This window comes from Phoenix dactylifera, chromosome 9 (genome assembly GCF_009389715.1).
Source record: "Phoenix dactylifera cultivar Barhee BC4 chromosome 9, palm_55x_up_171113_PBpolish2nd_filt_p, whole genome shotgun sequence".
Taxonomy (NCBI): Eukaryota; Viridiplantae; Streptophyta; class Magnoliopsida; order Arecales; family Arecaceae; genus Phoenix; species Phoenix dactylifera.
In genome coordinates this window covers 2,434,233-2,455,259 of record NC_052400.1, presented here as the reverse complement: position 1 = coordinate 2,455,259, position 21,027 = coordinate 2,434,233, and the positions used below count along the sequence as shown (strand labels likewise).

The 21,027-nt window shown below is 38.3% G+C and overlaps 2 protein-coding genes across 5 annotated transcripts; one reads left to right on the top strand and one right to left on the bottom strand.

The window, feature by feature from the left end:
• Positions 1-9,172: 9,172 nt before the first annotated feature.
• LOC103713112 lies at positions 9,173-17,110 on the top strand. Of its 2 annotated transcripts, none has more exons than XM_008799917.4 (5): positions 9,173-9,348; positions 11,587-11,826; positions 13,235-13,386; positions 15,259-15,395; positions 16,646-17,110. In XM_008799917.4, the coding sequence occupies exons 2-5, from the start codon at positions 11,597-11,599 to the stop codon at positions 16,811-16,813; spliced, it is 687 nt and encodes a 228-aa protein (XP_008798139.2). In that variant the 5' UTR covers positions 9,173-9,348; positions 11,587-11,596; the 3' UTR covers positions 16,814-17,110. The 2 variants fall into 2 exon arrangements, with proteins under 2 accessions (XP_008798139.2, XP_026662765.2); XM_026806964.2 differs by having other exon boundaries at positions 9,227-9,348; positions 11,555-11,826.
• A 128-nt stretch (positions 17,111-17,238) lies between these two features.
• LOC103713111 (pentatricopeptide repeat-containing protein At2g34400) lies at positions 17,239-20,135 on the bottom strand. 3 transcript variants are annotated; one of them, XM_026806963.2, is made up of 3 exons: positions 19,080-20,135; positions 18,026-19,006; positions 17,239-17,947 (listed from the first exon to the last, which is right to left on the bottom strand). In XM_026806963.2, exons 1-2 carry the CDS (start codon positions 20,045-20,047, stop codon positions 18,055-18,057), a joined length of 1,920 nt encoding a protein of 639 aa, XP_026662764.2. In that variant the 5' UTR covers positions 20,048-20,135; the 3' UTR covers positions 17,239-17,947; positions 18,026-18,054. The 3 variants fall into 3 exon arrangements, with proteins under 3 accessions (XP_026662764.2, XP_008798138.3, XP_026662763.2); XM_008799916.4 differs by having other exon boundaries at positions 17,239-17,920; positions 19,080-20,134; XM_026806962.2 differs by having other exon boundaries at positions 17,239-19,006.
• Positions 20,136-21,027: the final 892 nt, after the last annotated feature.

The following is a 21,027-nucleotide window of genomic DNA, read 5'->3' as shown; positions in this document are numbered from 1 at the left end:
TGATCTACTACCATAAACAATTGCTTTGCATCAGAATTTTGAATCTGTTGCCTGTTGTGACCGTTTGTGTGCCGTAGTCCAAATGCATTTTCCTTTATAGATGTGGAGTTAACCAAATATTGATTCTTTTTTATGCATACCAGGTAACATTATACCCCGAGGGAGACGATTTAGAGATATGGAGTTCCAGCATTCTCAGGTGGGATCTACTTCTGATCAGTCCCTACAGTCCCAGCAGCCATGTGAGCATCAGCAGCACGAGTCAGGATCTCAGCGCGAGCCTCCTGCTGATTGCCCGGAGGATGAGCTCCGGATCCAGAGTAATTCGATTTAAAGTTCATATTTTATGTTCATATTTGTCTTCAACTTTTTAAGACATATTTTATTTAATTTTAATAGATGGACAAGGGACGGTGAGGACGAGACGGGGACCCACTCAAGCAAAGGATGTGTGGAAGCTTCCTCCGAGGGAAGGGGGAAAAGAAGAAAGTGGCGCTCGAATAAAGGGGGTGAGAAGATCATCATCCGATGCAACGAATTGGGGCAGCCCATCAATAGAGCTGGAAGTCTACTATCAAGCTTTTTAGGATCGGTTGCACGCAAGGGTCAGCTGTGTCCACTCAACTATACGAAGTGGAATGACATGCTTCCTTCGTATAAGGTTGAGCTTCTTAGACTTATAGAGGTAATAAATTGAATTTATTCTTTTTAATTCGACACCTCCTGTATATTAATTTGCTTAGTATCATAATTTTATTTTAGATGTTTAATATTATTATAACATTCTGAATCTTGTTGTAGGGTAAGTTTGTACTCCCTCCAGAGAGCCATGATTGGGTGCTAAAGTCCCTCAATCGCAAATGGAAAGAATATAAAGCAAAATTGAAGACGGACTTCAAGCGCGAAGGTATGACAGAGGAGGAGGTTGCTCGTGTGACTCCTCCTGATGTATACCCTCAGCAGTGGAGGGAGCTTGTTCATTACTGGTTTTCTGAAAGAGGACAGGTCACGTATATTGTTTCAATATCTTCTATTATCTTTATTATTAATATAGATTGCAAATATATACATTGAATCATATTATACTGTGTGCTTTTATTTTGGCAGACATATTCTAATATTGGTAGAGCTGCACGAGCATCTCAAGCAGTTCCTCATACTTCAGGCTCGAAGAGTTATGCGAGACGTAGAAATGAATTCGTAAGTTCTTTTGAAACTATTTGAAATTTTACTAACATATAGCACGTATCATGATATATAGTTTGCCAATATACTTTCCGTATGTGTAGATGGTAGAGCATGGAAGGGAGCCTGGTGAGGTAGAGTTTTATAAGATGACCCACACTCACCGAGATGGCAGCTTTGTCCGAGACGAGTCGAGTCGAGAGATATAGTTGTATGTATTCATTTTTTATTTGTTCAGAATTTTCTTATTAATTTTACTTCTTTTAAAATATTAATGTGACTGTTTTTTTTTCTTGAGAGAGATATAGGAAAGAGCTACAACTCTTATTTCAGAGCGCGTCGGGGAGTCATCATCATCCGACGCGGCCAGTCGCGTCGAGGCTCAGGTCTATGCTGAATTGATGGGCCCAGAACGCTATGGTCGCGTGAGGGGTTACGGTGTCGGAGTTACCCCCACTCAGCTGTCTGCAGTGAGCCGATATACCCAAGATGCCAGACAAGGTACTAGCACTGCAGAGGTTTGTAGTTTGAAGACAGAGATGGCACAGATAAAGCAGTCATATGAGACAAGGATAGAGGAGATGAGGCAGAGTCATATGACTGATATGGCGGAGTTGAAGCAAAGCCAAGAGTTGAAGATACAATCTTTACAGGACCAGCTTGACCATATTTCATCCTTTTTGCAGAGATTTGCTCCTCCGGTACATAACTAAATCTATTTGAATATTTTATGTAATTATAATGTATTCTTGTATGAGCGTGATGACTTTCGTATTTTTAGTTTTTAAAATATTTTTTTTCTTGTAGGTTGATGATACTTCATCTACTCGTAGAGATGATGATGCCGACCCTTGATACATATTGTAGATTGTGTACTTAGGAATTTGACTTGTATGTTTTTAAAATTTTGGAGATTCCTTTGATTAATCTTGTATGATGATCATGAGATCTTTTTTGAGCAACATGATAAGTAGAATCTATCAAAACCTATGTGCCGAATGCAACATCCATTCATTTGCTTTTCTAATTAATTGCTGTGAGTTCATTTTGAATCATATTTTATTCTATGAGCAGGTCACTTGACAGCTAGGAGTGATGTCTACAGCTTCGGGGTTGTCCTTCTTGAGCTCTTAACAGGACGCCGGTCTGTGGACAAGACTCGCCCGAGCAAGGAGCAGAGCTTGGTTGACTGGGCTCGCCCCAAGCTTAATGACAATATTGTAGAGATGATGATGCCGACCCTTGATACATATTGTAGATTATGTACTTAAGAATTTGACTTGTATGTTTTTAGAATGTTTTTGAAGTACAATGTAATCAAATATGATACTATGAATGTAATCAAAGTTCTTGTTTGTGACTCGTATTTTGTTATATATGTGATTCAGTGTATTTGTTTCTATTGTTTTGTTAGAATTTAATGTACACAGAGTATTTAAAAATTACTTTTACAAAAAAAAAATTTTAAAAAAAATTAATGCCGACGCTTATAAGCGTCGGGAAAAGCACCCGGAAATTAAACTGATACGCCTTTAACGACGCTTTTAAGCGTCGGCCTAAAACCATAGTAAACAACCCTTCTCACCGACGCTTATAAGCGTCGGAGTATTATAAAAGGAACGACGCTTAAAAGCGTCGGCCTAAAACAATAGTAAACAACCCTTCTCGCCGACGCTTATAAGCGTCGGAGTATTATGAAAGGAACGACGCTTTTAAGCGTCGGCCTAAAACAACAGTAAACAACCCTTATCGCCAATGCTTATAAGCGTCAGAGTATTATATAAGGAACGATGCTTAAAAGCGTCGGCATAGACCGACGACGCTTTTTTGACGCGTCGGGTTAAACCCGACCCACGCCCACCTGCCCGACGTCTGACCCACGCTTTATGAAGCGTGGGCTGGGAATTCGCCGACGCTTATAAGCGTCGGTAGAGACAAAAAAAAGCGCCGGGAGTTATTGCTTCTTTTGTAGTGATATATATTATATTGTAACACTTTTTTATTATATGGACGAACTTGCCAAATAATAAAAACTTTTACAAGTTCTCCGAGATGTGTTAGCATGCCACTATCCTAATGCACATCCCTTTGTTAGTATAAATGCATGAATATTTTGGTTACCACGATGAAAATGAATTGCTCATTGGAAAAGATATTAGAGCCTGATGATCAAATTTATCAGTGCAACAAAGGACGAGGTGGGGCCATGATTTAGAAATCCAACATGGCAAATCTTAGCGAATCAAAAGCTTTTTCCAAGTAGAGTGCATGTTTTTGAACAAATATTCCTATTTAAAGTTGACATAAAAATGATGCATTTTTCCCATCTTATTTTTTCAAGCTTGTTTTATTTTATATACATTGGTGCCTTCTTGTATATAGTTTTGAGTAATTGATCCAAGTTATTTGCATTCATGAACAATTGTTTCTGATTAGTAAATTAAGTATGATTTTTTTTTTTTGGAAGCAAAGTATGCAATAATAATTAGTGCCTTATGAGGATATAGATAAAGAAGTCAGCCCGGGCATGAAATGGTACCATAACCAACCTAGGATTGGCTCAATCTCATAGTTTAGCCTGATATATTCATGTCACAATGAGGGACTAGCTAAGTTGAGTTAGGCTTGGAGGTCATGGAAGAATTTGGACCAAACCTTTGAATGCCAATGTCCCGTTGAGTTAGCCCAGATGCAACAACTTTTGAACCATTCAGCTTATTTGACCGAGTCATTCCTCCAAATCATACATCATATTAAGTGAGATCGAGTATCTCGAACCGCCATGATCCCCATCTCATTATGTGATACATGGAAGCCGGAGACATGCTGAGTAGGTCAAAAGAAAAAAAAGCATCACAAGGATAGAGTTTAGTCATCTAATTCAAATTGTAAATTGAAAATGATAAGATTGAATACAGTGTATTGATAATTTAGATAATGAGATTGGGCTTGGAAGAAATTGAACAAATCATGATGATTGCAATCACAAGAGAAGTTGATCACATTATGTGAAAGCATATAATATTAGATTGTCTTTTTTTAGATAATAATATTGGCCTTATCCCACTCCAAAAAGAAGAAAAAAAGAAACTATGAAACACATGATCTTAAAAATTAAAGACTAAAAAGCAACCTGATATGCAAGTGCCATATATGCTCAAAAATAGACAAAGTCTGAACCCGACTCATACTCAATAATCATAGTGAACATGTATGAAGTGCAAGGGGATTTCAAAGTTCAGTTGACTAGGATCCTTGACATCAGTCTCTTCGAGTTTCGTGCAATCAAAGTCACAAGTCACAACCTTCCAAGCCACTTCCTAAATTAGGCATTGCATTAAGACATTCTCTATCTTGCAACTATTTGCCTATTAGTTGTATTTCAATTTTAAGTAAAATTATTGTTTGATACCCTTGCCTTTACTCAGGTTTCATGCCAATCTTCTCTATTTCAAGAATTTCTAATTGGATTGTTCAAGTTAGTCGATTGACTCAATATCACCCTTCCTTGCATCTCTATTAATCTAAATTCAATGGAAGGCTTACATGATGGTTATAAGTCTAAAAAATTGCTAAAATATCTAATATATACTCTTCTCCATCTCTGATTATGAGAAAAATATATTCCAACTCTCTCTTTTCCCTTCGGTTACTTTAGGATTGGAATTAGATCAATTTAATTAGTTTTCTATGTAGCTGGGATTCGAATCGAAAAAAAAAAAAAAGGGTATTGGGTGGGTTTGCAATTTTTCTAAAGAATTCCTGCACTAGCACAAACCCATGCCTGGCATGAAGCTTGATTGGGTAAATTGAATCTTAACCCAAGCTTTTGCTATAGACTTCGGTTCAAAATAAGAGGAAGGTGAAGGAGAGAGCATAAGGAGAGAAGCGAGAGAGGAGAAGTAGGTCGAGGGATTGTGGGGAAGAGAGTATGGCAGAGAGAAATAGAGAAGAGAGAGATTAGGAGGGAGAGAGACAAGATCGAAAGATAGAGATTAGGATGGAGAGAGAGCTACTCTGAGATCGGAAGGGACTAGGAGAGAGGGAGGGGGAGAGAGAAAGAGAGATCTAATGGGGGAGGAGGGAGAGGAGAGATACCGAGATGGAGAGAAAGGAGAGAGTAGTTAGGGGAGTGATTAGGTGGGAAAGAGAGGAAATAGGGGAGAGAGAGCAAAGATGGAAAAGAGATATTGAGAGGGAGAGAGGAAGGGGGGAGAGAATGGAGAGAGAATAGGTGGTCCTAATTTTGGGCTTATATCGACTCATTGTCAAGCTTGGGCTTCAAGTCGGGTCTAAGCCAAGTCAAGCATCAGCCCGAGTGCGGCTTGAAATACATTTGAGTTCTATTTTTAGGGCAATGCTCCAGCCGAATAGTCTCGAGCCTAATCCAAGACCCGACCAGAAGTTGGCCTGGCTCGATAGGCCTCGAGCAAGTCCAAGCCTATTTCTAGCCATGGCTGTCTCTATACTTGTGCATCCACTCAATACCTCACCATCACCTTTGATGTTCCTATGATAATCATCCCATGCGTTGATAGCTAGCGTTGTTGCTTGGGACTCCACCATCATCATCCTTGATGTCCCTACTTTCACCATCATCATTTGGCATTTGTAGGTTCTCCCAAAAAATAGACATTGGCTTTTATAGAAGCAAAGGCAAAATTAGGAGCGAAATTGAGCTTACGTTTCTGTAATAACTGAGTCCTTGAGGGGCTTCAAGATCGCAATATGGAAGAGGGGTTTCAAGTTCTACTCCTAGCAACAAAACAAGAGGCAACTTTTCTTGTACACCTACTAATTCAAGGATTTGTTTTCTTATTAGGCAAAAAATGTTGCTCTTTTGCATGGGGGACTGTCACATTTCATATGGAACTTTTCATTGCTAAAGGACTTTTAATAAGAGGGTAGTCTAAATATCAGAAGCAAATGTATATTTCTGGCAATTGTATTTTTCTTCTAGTACTTTTCTCCACCACCAAATTTCTTCCACTTTCTCGACACATCAACCATATTGAGATCAAATCTCTCGCTAAGTAAGTAAAAGTGAGATAATTGTGTTATAGTTGTGATGTCAAGAGTGATTAAGTGCAACTTTTGCATTGGTTACTAACATTCTATTTCATTGATGTCAAGAGTTAATAAGTGTGCCGATTCTAATTTTTTATTTTCACAAATATATATCTTTGTGAATGATTTTGATGTCATCATCAAATTTTAAACCTAACCATTGATGTGAATATATCGCCGTTGAAATTCTCTATATTTGTAATAATTTTATTTTGTGGAAAAAATATCTTAAATCGTTTCTAAAAAATTACCACCAAAATAAAAAAGTAAGAGTATTTGGTGCCACATGTTTGGTGACAACAATTAGCAATAAAATAATATTTAATTACCAAAACCATTAAGCAAGAGATATTTGATGACAAACTTTTTATTTCCTTGTCATATGGTGCTTCTTAAATAAATTGTATTTCATAGGAGAATGTATTGTTGCTGATTGACTATTTTATTGTAATGGATGGACACTAAGGGCTCGTTTGGTTCGCGGAAAAAGAAGAGGGGAAAGTGTGGTCAACGGGAAAGTAATGAGATGCCTCTTGTTTGGTTGGAGTTTTCAAAGGAGAGAGAAGGGAAAGTTATATTCCCATGGGAATGTGATTCTCACATTTCATGGGAAAGTCTTTTCCATGAGAAACATGGGAAAGTTACTTTCCCATGAGGCGGGAATCACTCCATTTTTACTTTTTCCCAAAAAGTCCTTTCAGCATTAAAGAAGCATTAAAGAGGCATTAAAAACCTAATTTTTATTAAGGGCATAATAGGAATTATATATAACTTTTCTAGGAAAGTGGATGGCCAACCAAACATAAGCACCTTGGAAATTTGTCACTTTTCCATGGTCAACCAAACGAACCAAAAGTACTTTCCTAGGCATCTTCTTTCTAGAAATTTGTTTCTCAGGAATCATATTCCTATGAAAGAAAATGCTTCCCGCGAACCAAACGAGCCCTAAGGAGATTGAATGGAATGCTCCTAGTGAAACAAACGTAGGTCCTGTTTGGGGGAGCTTTTGGAGGGCCAGAAAGTACTTTCTGACCCTCCAAAAGTACTTTTAGATAAAAAACTGTGTTTGGTAAATTTTTCAAAAAGCTGTTTCAGCTTTTGGGAGGAAGCTCCAATTTGGAGCTTTTGGGAGGAAGCTGTTTCAGCTTTTTTGGAAAGCTGTATTTTTGACAAAAATGCCCATATTAAAATAACATAATTACATAGTTTGTCTCTTTATAAACCTAAAAATCTGCTGGAGCCAAGAACCCTAGCCGTCAGACTCCCTTCCGTAAGAAAAAGTATTTTTCTTTTCAATTTTTGTATGCATCTCTTGAACCACATTTTAGAAGAAAAAAAAATTAATCCTTTTTCATACCTTCCAAAATCAATCTATTGTTTTTTTTTTTATCATCAACCTCGCGGCCCACGCTGAGGTCCTCCTCGAGCGTGGACCACGAAGAAGAGCCCCTAGACCGCGAGAAATTATTTTATGGGAAATTTTTATGGAAAATTATTTTATACTAATAATTATAATATTTTATACCTTTATTTTTGTATTATACTATAAATAAAATATCATATTATATTATATCATAATACATTAATATGTTATGTTAAATAATTTAATATTATGTTATATTATGAAAAATTAATTTATACTAATAATTATAATATTTTATACCTTTATTTTTGTATTATACTATAAATATAATATCATATTATATTATATCATAATACATTAATATGTTATGTTAAATAATTTAATATTATGTTATATTATGGAAAATTAATTTATACTATAATTATAATATTTTATACCTTTATTATTGTATTATACTATAAATATTATATTATATTACATACATTATAATACATTAATATGTTATTTTAAATAATTAAATATTATGTTATATTATGAAAAATTAATTTATAATAATAATTATAATATTTTATACCTTTATTATTGTATTATACTATAAATATTGTATTATATTACATTACATTATAATACATTAATATGTTATTTTAAATAATTCAATATTATGTTATATTATGAGAAATTAATTTATACTAATAATTATACTATTTTATACTTTTATTATTGTATTATACTATAAATATAATATATATTACATTATATCATAATACCTTAATATGTTATGTTAAATAATTTAATATTATGTTATATTACCAAATATTAATTTACTCTAATAATTATATTACTAGTATGCTATATTAACATAATATTATTTTATATTACAATAATATTATACTATATCGTATATTTATGTATTAATTTATGTTATGTTTTATTACGTTCTGTTGTATAATACTATGCAATGTCCTTTATGGTAATTTTGTCATATAAAGTACTTTCTCAGTTTGTTTACCAAACACAAAACAAAGTACCATAGTACTTTACGAATGTAGTTACCAAACAGCAAACAACTTTTTATAACAGCTCTACTTCAGACAGCTCTACTTCCAACAGCTCTACTTCTAACAGCTCTATTGCCAACAGCTCCCCCAAACAGGACCGTAGACTTTCACGGTACTTTTGGTTGCAAGTAATTATAAGAAACAATAATTTGGAGAGCTACTGATGCATTCGCCGTTTAGTACTTCATCCTTCGATACCGCTCTCACGAGAAAGTGGTTGACTGGAGTGTGATAAATTCTCTCTCTACCATGGGATGGCTTCCGCTTTGAGGGGTCCTTTGCCGTCCGATACGAAAAGAATGGCTGACCGTTCGGTGTGCCTCTCCTTCCCCTATTGGCATCCTTAACGGTTGTATCTCGCGCGCGGACGAATGATTTACCTTTCTTTCGCTACATCAACCGTTGGATCGCACCTTGCACAAATGTCAAAGCATTCTAATTTCTTTTTCGAAGCGGCTATTGCGAGGGAATTATTTCTTGTCGACGACGTCATCAATATGCGATCCAGAAGGATGAGGTGCGTCCCCAACAGCCCTTCCTCGTTTTTATTACGACCCGTCTCCTACCGCACAAGCCCCTCTCCAAACCCTCTCGCCCCCCTTCTCTCTCTCCGAGCTGGGAGCTGGGAGCTGGGGGCGGGGGAAGGCTCTCCTCTCTCCCTTCGATCTCTCTGGGGTACTTCTCTCATCTCTTTCCTTGTTATTATTATTATTATTATTATCGTGATCCCCATGACGTGTAATCTCTTTATATGCGCTAAATTGTATCCACTGACATAAGGATTGTCTAATTAGTTTCTCCCTGCCGAATGATTTCAATAGTAGTTTTCTCGACGAGTTTATTAATATTGGGTTTGTTTTCCTTGTTTTAGGAAATGAGATTTTATGGATTCTTTTCTTTCATAGGCAGAATCAGATGTTAATCGGCTGAATTGAATTTTTGATGGATTCTTGTGAATTATTTTCTAGATGCAAGACTGGTTCGAGATGATCTGGAGGAATGTTTTTTTTTTTTTGTCGAGTTAATTACTATCTTGTTAGATGTGGATTCTTTTCCTCCTTTTTGGGTTTTATGTTACCTTCTGGCTCAAAGAAGGAAAAAAGGGGTACTTTATCAAACAACAAGTCCCTGAAAGGTCTTTCACTCAATATTTGGGAACAGACACGGAACCCTATTTCGTTGGCTGTGACTGGGGATTTGAGGAAACAATGTTAATTGACACACGTAATTGATGCACAGCTGCACAGCAGGTTGATGCATCAATATTAGGTATCAACACATCGTAAGTCATCGTATGTATGATAGATCTGCTGATTGTAATAAATGTATCAAATCTTTGACTATGTCGTGATTGGCATACTCTGTTAGTGATTTTTTTGAATGTCATGTGGTAATTAAGGCAGCAGATGGTAATGAATCAAGAGGAATTGGAATCAAGGAATTCCCCAATAAAAGGATGTACATGGTGAAAATTAGGGGAACAAAATCCTCGTCTACCCATCCATCCTGTGAAATTGTTAACAAGAATAGGAACACATGAAAAATGAGGTTTGTGAGTAACCTTGTATTCACAAATGATACTGAAAATTGAATAGGTGTCCAGGAGACAATTCTTGAAGTGCAAGGAGACATCCTTTTTCAAAGAAGTGGAGGACAGTGCGTAGAATTCTGATGTTTAAGTACTCATTTTTTCTGAATGTGGTGTGAATTAAACTGGTAGATATCATGTCAATATGAGAATGAAAGGGTTTCATGAAACCCCAAAACAACAAGTGCAAAATATTTTGATGCATCTAACAAACTGCATCATCAATATATTGGAAGAGCTAGGAGAGATTTCTTTATTAGAAGTTGATTTGAGCCAGGTTGCAAAAGCTATGACTGAAATTAGAAGTTCTTTATCTGATACAGCAGATCCTGTCTGGAAATAGACATCGGTCCTGATGATGTGAGGATGCTTATTAGCCATTGCATATGGATGTACACTGGAGCAGTGTATAACATGCACTAGTAATTGATTCCTCTCCTTTTCGACTGATTAGGCACTAGTAGTAACTACCAACTTGTAATGTAAAAGACGTCTTTGTAGAGGAGTGATTGGTTTTGGGTGTCATTTGTTCATGTGGTGATTCCTTGGTGTGTGCAGTATGCCTTTGTCATTTTCTGCTATAGTGCTCTGTTGCTTGTACCATGCTGCATCTGACTGTGACTTGGAGCATAGCACTGTTTCAACAGTTCCTTATATATCTATTCTGCTGATCTTTTCCTCTCTCTTTTTTGGCTGTTCTTGTTGTCATTCAGTGGTAGAATTCTTTTTTGGGGTTATTGATGCGGTGCTTAGTGTTTGCGTTATAATTCTCACAGTGAGAAATCTGGATTATTTTATGACGAATGAAAGTTTAGCTCAATCCGAGAAAAATGGCACTGAAAGTTAGGATGATGTGGGAGATTGAAATACTAAAAATTGCATTAAAGCATAAACTGTTGGGAAGTTGAGTTTTCAGAAGGGAAATTGATAAGGACAAGTAGATCAAGAAAGCCACTTTTAAATTCAAAGGTCAAGTCTTAGGTGCAAGGCTTAGACAATTAAGAAGTTTGTGATAGATCTCATCATTTAATATATAGATACATATTTTCACATTTGTAAGTATTTCTGAAGGATGATGCAGAACTTCTCTATTCTTTTTTCCTTTTTCCATGCCAAAAGCAGTAATAGATGTGGACATGCATTTCTTCATTATTGTGTTCAATATCTGTAACACTGTTGTTCGAAGGATAGCTAATAGTGCATTTACTCAGTTTCTCCACAGGCAAAATGCTTATATCTGAAGAATTGCTGTAACCATTTTGATTTTATTTTTGTATTTGTTGAACAAAGCAGAGATTATAGTGAGCTGTTAAACTGTTTTGCAGAAGCCTTGTGATGGAGGAGGACAATGATAATGCTTTTGGAAAGCTTCCCGATCATCTCCTTGTAGAAATTTTTGTTCGGTTGCCTATCTGTGAGTGGGGTCAACTATCATCCATCAGTAAGCACTGGGCTACTATATTTCGAGGGGAATCTTTGTGGCAAACTGCTATTTCCAGGAAATGGCCTTTGGCTGGTCAGAGGAAACGATGGCCTGGACCAATTCCTCGAGGTTTGGGTAGGAGGTGAGTTCTCTAAGAAAGTCTTCCAATTTCCTTTGTTTTTCCAGGAGATGTTGCCTTAAAGTTCTACTTTGCTTGCTTTTAGCAAACACTGGGAGATATTGCAAGAAAATTATACTTCAGTTTCTTTTTCACCAAAATGGGTCACTTTTTCTTTTTTTCCCCCTCCTCTCACACAAAGTCCATTTTAGACTTCAATGGACCATTATAACCCTACACCCATGACTGCATAAGATCATTTTGCATGTCAATTGACCTATATTGCATTCTTCCCCTTTCTATTGCACTTTGCAGTGTTGTTATCTCCCACCTAACATCATATGCTCGGATATGATTACACATTCAACTGAAGGAAACTTTTCCCAACCTGTCCATTCTGATTTTTTGGCTTCTGATATATTTAAGTCTCTCTTGAAAGCAAGGTAGCTTTATAGTGTGTAATAATCTCTTGATAATAAGAGAAAAATTATTTCATTTCTGTAGATCACTTTATGTACAGTTGTACACTAATTGGGTTACCTGTTGACATTGAGAACTTATATGCCCTTTTTCTCAATTTTCTATACTAATGCTAAAACATAATTATTCCATCCTTGAAAAGTTGTTTACTGGTTATTTTTACAAGTGATAGTCTCTTGCATGTTAATCTGGTTAGGCATCTGTTTAAGTGATTTTGCAGGTCCCCCTTTTCCAACATCTGATTTTGTTCTTATGATTCAAAAATTTTCAATGAAAGAGCTATAAACATGATGATGAATTACCTTGAGAAGTGACTCAAGGAATTTTCTGCAAAGGATCTGTGAATGTGAAGAAAATATCATATTGCCATGTCGGAAGAGGTCTGCTTGCGAGAGGTGAAAGGGCTTTTGGCAAATAGAATTCTTGAGAGCCCTCAACATGCTGTTGCTTGGTAAAGCTTTTTGTGGGTCTGAATTTGTGGAACACAGGGACAACCTCCGGTTTCCAAATTGGTTGTAAATGGTGATTTCCTTTGCAATAATCTTATATAATAACAATTGTGACATAGTGAAATGTTTAAAATGGATTTTGTGATAGTAATGTGTCCTGTCTGGAGACACCATATTTTTTTAACCTTGGATGTTTTTCTACCTAAAGAAGGGAGGTTATAATACAGAATTTTGAATTTTTAGAGCAGATATGTTGTCTTGATGTATCTCCAACTGGTATGTCTAGCAGATTGGTCTTATTATTATTATCATTTGGCAAGCATCATGTGATAGAATTTCTACTGAAAATTTTCAATATTTTTAGTTGATGCACTTAGTGGTAGCGGATACCATTGCAAACAAGATGATTGTTGAAGTTTTGTTGTTCACTTGTTTGAGCATTTAAGAAGAGCTATCTTATTGAAGTAATATTTTACTGACTAACAATTTATCTTATGTATCAGGAGATATGCAGCCTTATATGTCAGTGAACACATTATTGCGTTGAATGGCGAAATCGACGAACTTGTCGGCCACATTTACCTGTATCTGAAAGAGCAGCTTGAGCTCTCAATAATGCCGCCTCCATCTAGTATACTCCATGGAACCATAATTGGTGGGTTTTCTATGTTTTCAAAGTTGCTGCTATTCTCTCTGTTCGTTGAGGATATTTAGCAAGTTTGTATTTCTTAATATATTATGTTTGAATCATTTGCTATAGCTATAGAAGAAAGGGTGCCAATGCTCATTTCTCTTGTTTTTGGACAAATAATTTGCATACGCAAAACGGGCAATTGGGACTCATAATTCAGAGTTTTTTGCTGCATGACCTGGATTCTTCTTTTTTATTGCATTAAAATGAGCATTTGAAAATTTGGAAATATACTCTCTTTTTTTAGTGGTTTTATATCATTCCCTTTTTTTATTTTGTTTGGTATTTACGTATTACAGAAGAAAAATAAGACCTGACATATGATGTGATATAAGTGGAATTTTTGCATATATACCCCTCTAGAAATATAGTTTATTGCAAATTTACCCTTCAAAAATCACTATTTGCATATATACCCCTTAAACACCCCATTTTTCAATGTTGTCCCTTCTGTTAGATTTTTGACTAACGGTGTTAGTAAATAACATTTTTAAGTGCAAAATAGCACTATTATCCTTTTACATCAATACCTTTGAAAAATTAATTGAACAATATAGCTTTTACAGTATAAATTGAATGTTAAAATATTCTAGGGGTATTGATGTAAAAGGGTAAAAATATCAGTTTCATTGAGAGTGTTATTTATTAACATTGTCAGCCAAAGATCTAAGGGGAGGGGCAGCATTGCAAAAAACAAGCCATTTTGAGGGGTATATATGCAAATGGTGATTGTTGAAGGGTAAATATGCAATAAACCATATATACGGGAACTTTTGCTTATAAAAATTTGAGAACAAAATAAGCAGAAGATGATTTTCAAACAGAACAAAGAAGCCAGGCTAGAACCACAAATGCAAGTTTCCCTGCATGTGGCTCGTTCATGATGACATCTTCGGATTTGCATGAACCAGCAGGCCGATCATTAAGTGGGATGCTCCCTCGAGCATGAGCGAACCTTTTCATGTGTGTGTACGAGAAACTCTAAATTTTATGACATTGAATCTGTTTCCATGTCATGTTTTTTCTTACCTATTCTCCAAAAGACATCAAATCAAGGAATGCCAAATCGTCCCGAACCGGATGGTTCAAGGCGTACGAAACCAGACTGAACAATTACTAGGATGGTTCGGCTGGTCAATTTAGTTCCCAAGCCGAACCTTTTTTTTATAAACCCCTCTGATCCTCTCTATCTCAATCTCCCGATTCCTCTCTCTCCTCACCCTCTCTGTCTCTTGTTTCTACTCTCTGTCTATGATGATGACGACTCCAAGATGACAATACTAGCTAAGGTTAGGATTCTGCGATGATGAGGTACACCTCTCTCTCTCTCTCTCTCCTTCCCTCTCCTCCTCCTCCCCGTCTCCCTCTCCATCCCCGGGTTCCGATAAACCTCGGCTCAGTATGGAACGTACTCATACTGTACCAAACCAATCGCCGGCTAGTATGCCCTTCGGTACCGATTCGGTGAACCTTATTATATTTTCAATCACATGAAATAGTGGAAAGACAATGCTCCTATCTTCTTTCTTGTTGCTACTGTTGCAAAATGTGTTAAAAATAGACTTATGCAAAGATGTCTTTCAATATGTGCTGTAAGTCAAATAGCAAGAGGGATATAAAAAATTTTTGGGGACACAATTTCATGTTGATTTCTATTTTGCTAATTTGTCCAACATTTGAAGGTTCATATATTTAATTGTTTTCTCCCTTCCATAGATATAGGATTTTTGAATTTTCCATGATGATGATGAGAAAAGTATGTTTATTTTTGCTATGAACCGCCAATGACGCACACAATTCCTCTCACTAGTTAGGGACATTTTTTCCTTCAAGCAGATCAATTTATTGCTTGTGGTCGGTCACGAGACAAGGCCCATGAACTTGCTTCACAAATCTGGCTAGCAGTTATCAACAATTTGGAAGAAAATGAGCACACCTTTTCACTACTAAAGCGTCTTGCACAAGAAGGAGATGTAAGCATTGTCATAACTCTCTTTTAATCTCACTCAGTTTGTGCTAGACAATTGCTCTTCATATATATTATGGTTTTAAGAAAAATGCTTATGGTTACATATTTAAATTAAATATATGACAATTTCTCAAAACAAGATAACCTTTAGAAAGCAAATATGCAATCTTTTAAACTATATTTTCACAACATCTTTTAGAGCAGCTTTCAGCTTATGGACCACGTACATTTATGACAATGGGATTTATAGAGCAATTTAGAGAAATCTACCCCTTTTTAAATTGGAACAAGGAAGATGATGTTGACATCCAACGCAAGGGCATGCACAACCATATAGACTTCTTTTTTATATACTAAAGTTGATAATTTATAGAAGCAAGGTTTTTAGTCTCGGTGGCGCACCCTGTACCAATAGTTTACCAGTGTGGGTCAGGTCAATACAATAATATGCCCGTAACAACATGCTGCACTGCTGGAGGCAAGACAGCAGCTGTACCATATGTCTACACAGTAGCATATCGAGGCCCCCATACTCTTCCTTGCCTTATTGGAGCAGTACGATCTACCTGGTATTGGGTGATCGTATTCGATATAGAAAACCTTGGGTTAGTATCATGCCACATGTGATTAGTATTTAGCAAGGATTCAAGCACTGATTATGCCATGCTGCGTTAACACCATGTTGGCATTACGCATGCACATGTGCCGCAATTGCCTATGAATCATAGGTTGTCAACCCATGCTGGCCCATTTCAATACATATTCGTTTGGCATGGGTTAATATGGCTCACTACCACTCAGTATGGAGCCTTTTTTTCAGAAGTTTTTACTTGTTTTGGGATGGCAAATACCGTGCCAACCAGCCCCATTGCCACAGCACTTGAGTCCTTGCTTTGAAGTCATGAAATAAGTTCATTAACAAAGGCAAGGCTCAAGACGTTGCAATGCCAGCTGGACGAGCTGTGTGAGGCCTATTTTTTTCTAGAAGTCAGATGGTGAAGAGGCATGACAACATCGATGGAATTGGAAACTGTTGAGCTACAATATCCAAAGGAAGAAGTTAAAAATTAAGACATTCAATATACATCTCTTGTAGGAAACTGTGGTTTAGAAATTGCTTGTGCTCAGGATAGCAAGACAAACATGCTTGCCGCATAAAAGATCATCTCACTTTCTTGCCTCTTTTTCTGTAGCTTGCATAAAACTGTCATCATGAGACATAAAGCCTTTTTTCCATGTAATTTTAATTTGCAGTCTTTTCTTCCATATCCATACTCAAGACCATACAAAGTATTGTGGAGGGTATATGAGAAGCTATTCACAGATTTCCGCGACTGCTTCAACCACTCAGACTACTGCGATATATTGGCATGTGCAAAATCCAGGTTCCAGCCAATACCATCTTCTTGGTTGGGCTATTAGCTTCTAAAAACTGTTGTTGGCTGCACCATGTAATTTTACCTGTAATTATCTTACAGACCATGCAAATGCCAACCAGCTGCTGTCCAAACTTCCAAATTTTCATGTACAGCAGGTATCTTAAATGAAAGTATAATGTGGTTGGAGTGCCTACAGATGCAGTTATGTTATGTCACACTTCTTTTCAATTCAGCTGTCTATCAAAAGCTGAATATGCGATGCCTTGCAGTGCTTCTTGCAGAACTACATATGATTATTATTATAGAGCTGCAGTTAGTTGTATAGACTTTCAGAGAATATTGAAGTTGGGAAAAATTTATTTGTTCTCTCAACATTATTGAAGTCCCTATGTTTCCATTTTTGTTGCTGGCATGAGCCTGAATTGGCTGCTATCAGCATTCCATGTAACAACCAGCAATTCACGTTTCTTCTGTAAGCATATATTTTGCACATGCAAGGAAGCCCAGATGATGAAACATTTACACTTTATGAATGGAAGAGAAGTAGAGCAACATGACAGCAATCTCTTGCTCTCTCTCTCTCTCTCCATAACACACATCCCTGTATATCAAATGCATAGAACACATTTTTAACAGTGTTTTATCATTTTTTAGCATTACATGTTAAATTGTACTTCTTAGATCTTCATCGTGAACGCTGGACAGATTGATGAGTTCATTGGGAATGTTATTATTCCTTGACACTTTATCTCCAGTGTGCTTTTAGGAGATTTTTATTTTTATGAGAATTCTGCAGATGCCAGACCCCCTACACAATGCATGCAGCGGTATTGCAGCGTTTGCTCAGGATATTTGAGATGATGGATCTCATCGTTCATCTAGAAATGGAGCTGGAGTGGAGAGGTGATAGCTGTCTTCTAGCATCCATTCATTTGTGCGACACCTCATATCATCGATGCCGATCATCGTGGTAGGAGCTTTAGATGCCAATGATATATATTTGTGAAATTGTTCTTAGTCTCTGTAAGGCTCCTTGTGATTGCACTGAAGGCTGCTGCTTCTGCCTGTTAGAATGCTCAAAAAATTTCCTGAGAAGACCCGTATATGAGGACACCTCATTCTCCAAAACCAAGAGGTCTCGTCTGGCCACCTGCAAACATGAAGGAATACAAGCAAACTGAAAGAACCAATCAACCGATCAAACTGCTATCCATGGAACAGTACAAATCTCAATCAAAGCATTAGATGGCAATACCTTCTTTTGATCAATCCCATAATGATTCCTCACAACAGGTCAGCGTTTGGGCTGTATCCTTCCATCTTCATCTCCTCGACCAGTATGTCGATCATTTGACAAATCTCCGCAGCTTTTAAGTGCAATCCATCACCAGCATGGAATTCATGGACTCGGCCATCAACCTCAATCCAGCTACAACCAGGGGTTTTGCTTATGCCCCTCTCCCTCATCAACCCCCTCATCCTCGCTGAATCATCCCACCTCTTCGAGCCCGCATAAATTTTAGAAGAAATCACATAATTCCCGGAGTTCGAAGGATCCAACTCCAGAATCTTGTTTATAACCCTCTCTCCAACTCCCACATTCCTACAATTCCTACAAGCAGCAAGCAGAGCCCCAAGCACAACCGCATCAGGCTTCTCCGGCATCTTCTCAACGAATTCCCATGCTTCTTCCAGGAGCCCAGCACGCGCTAAAAGGTCCGCCATGCAAGAATAATGCTCGATCTTTGGAGCAAGTCCGAACACCGATCCCATGGAATTAAACCACCGACGGCCTTCATCAACGAGCCCCCCATGCACACACGCAGATAGAATCCCGACAAAAGTGATCTCATTTGGCTGGATTGCTCCTTCCTCATTCCTCATACGTTCGAAGAGCGAAATTGCTTCTCGGCCTCGTCCGTGGAAGGCAAGGGCGGAGATCATGGCATTCCATGAGACTATGTTTCTCCGCGGCATCGTATCGAAGATCCGGACTGCTCGGTCCAGATCTCCGCACTTGGCATACATGTCGATAAGGGCCGTGCCGACATATACATTGCGGTGAATTCCTTCTCGCGAAGCGTATGCATCCAGCCATGAGCCCAGCTCAAGGGCCCCAATCGCTGCGCATGCCGAGAGCACCCCAACCATCGTGATCCTGTCCGGCTCTGTCCTTGCCTCTCTCATGGCGTGGAATAATGCAATGGCTTCATGGGACATCCCATTCTGTGCATACCTGCTCAAACAAAGATATCTAATGATTCAGTATGAAGGAGCATTAAAGGAAGTGAAAGTTTATATATACTCGCCCTGTGATCATTGCATTCCACACGACCAAATCCTTCTTCGCCATACCATCAAAAACCCTCCTTGCAGACTCGAGATCCCCACACTTGCCGTACATATCAATCAATGCAGACCCGACAAAGGAGTTTAGCTCCAATTTCATCCCCTCCACCAAGCCCTCCAAGCACGCTCCGAAGCTCAGGTCGCCGAGGTCTCCGCACGCCGCCAGGACGCTCGCCAGAGTCACCTCATCCGGGTCGAACCCCTCCGCCCTCATCGTCCGGAATAACCCGACGGCCTCCCTTGCAAATCCCATCCTAGCGTACCCCGAAATCATCGAATTCCAGGAGATCATATCCCTGTGGCAGATTTCATCGAACACCTTACGTGCGGCGCCCACCGCGCCGCACCTCGAATACATGGTGATCAGGGAATGCTGGACGTGGTCATTCGCGTCGAGCCCGGCCTTGAAGACGGACGCGTGGGCGGTTCGCCCGTGGTACGACGATTGGAGGTTCGCGGAGGCGAGGAGGACGAAGGGGTAGGTGTAGTGGTTGGGCTTGGCGCCGGATTTGAGCATGCGGAGGTAGTAATGGAGGGCGAGAGAGTGGTCGTTCCAACAAGTGGCGAGGCCGCGGATCATGAGGTTGAAGGAGAAGTCGTTGGGGTGGGGGATTTGGGAGAAGAGGAGAGTGGAGTAGGGGAGGTCTTTGAGGTCCACCACGAGCTTGGAGAGGAGGTGGTTCGGCTTCTGGATCGAGGAGGTGAGCATGTGGGAGTGGATCTGCTTGAAGGAATGCAGGGAATCGCATTGTTTCAAGAGGCTCAGGACGCGGTGGTGATGGTGAGGTCGTTCTTCTTGGGCTCTTGGAGGGAGGCGTAGGAGGGGAGGTGGTTTGGCTTTCGGGAGTTTGGGTTTTAGCATCGTTTTGATGGATGACCTGATAAAGCATTTGCCATCTTGACGTATGATGTATTGGAGACCATGCATGATATGTATGGAAATTAAACTTAGAGAGGGAAAGAAAGACCATGCATGCTGTCAGAGAGAGCATTGGTTAGGGCGGTAGTAGATGCAGTGTGGATTTTATGATCAGATACCATGATTTTAGATTGATTGCAGCCGGAGGATGGCATATTTTTGATGAATCTGTCCCAGTGGCGGATTTATGTGCAGCATTGGAGAGCCTCGTTCAGGCCTGAGTGCATCTGGATGTTCGACGGATCTTTTTTGAAGGAGATTCGGCTACAGTGATTGACTGGATTCGGAGGGAGCGTGCCAGACCAGATTTGCACCCTCTAGCCTATGATATATATCATCTTGTGAGGGAGTTTGTCTCCTTCTGAATCTCGCATGTCTTTCAGAAGGCGAAACGTGCGGTAGACTGAATTGCCTCTTTTGCAGCATGCCACTTTGGGGCCATCTTATGGGAGTTTTGGAGCACGTGTCGGCGGTACTAGAGCGTGTTTTGTACTATGACTATTTTGAGCGTACTCACGGCTGAATGTACTAAGACGCCGGTGCACCAAAAAAAAAGAGAGAGAGAGCATTGGTTATTGTTCATGCATTTCTCCATGATGAAGCAAACTTTCATGATAGTTTTCTTATCTGTGCTTCCAATGATCAATTATTCATTAATATTTGACCAAGCAAATGGTATATACAACAAATATATTCTAATTGCAGGCATAACAAATAGTATAGTTATATCAGATATATTCTATTCTGTTATTTGTCTTGGTAAATATATAGAAGAGTGGTGCATACAAGCTGCGAGTGTTATGGACTTAGATCCTTCAAATGACTCAGCAGATTGATCAGCTTGTTGAAATAATTACAAACTACTATTTTTTGTAAAAAAAATTTATTGCTCTTTTATGTTTTTCTTTCTTACAAATTTTTTATAAATAGTTTATGTAAAATTTTCTTTTCTAATAAAGGCTAGGTGGCTTTACCTCTCTCTTCGTCAA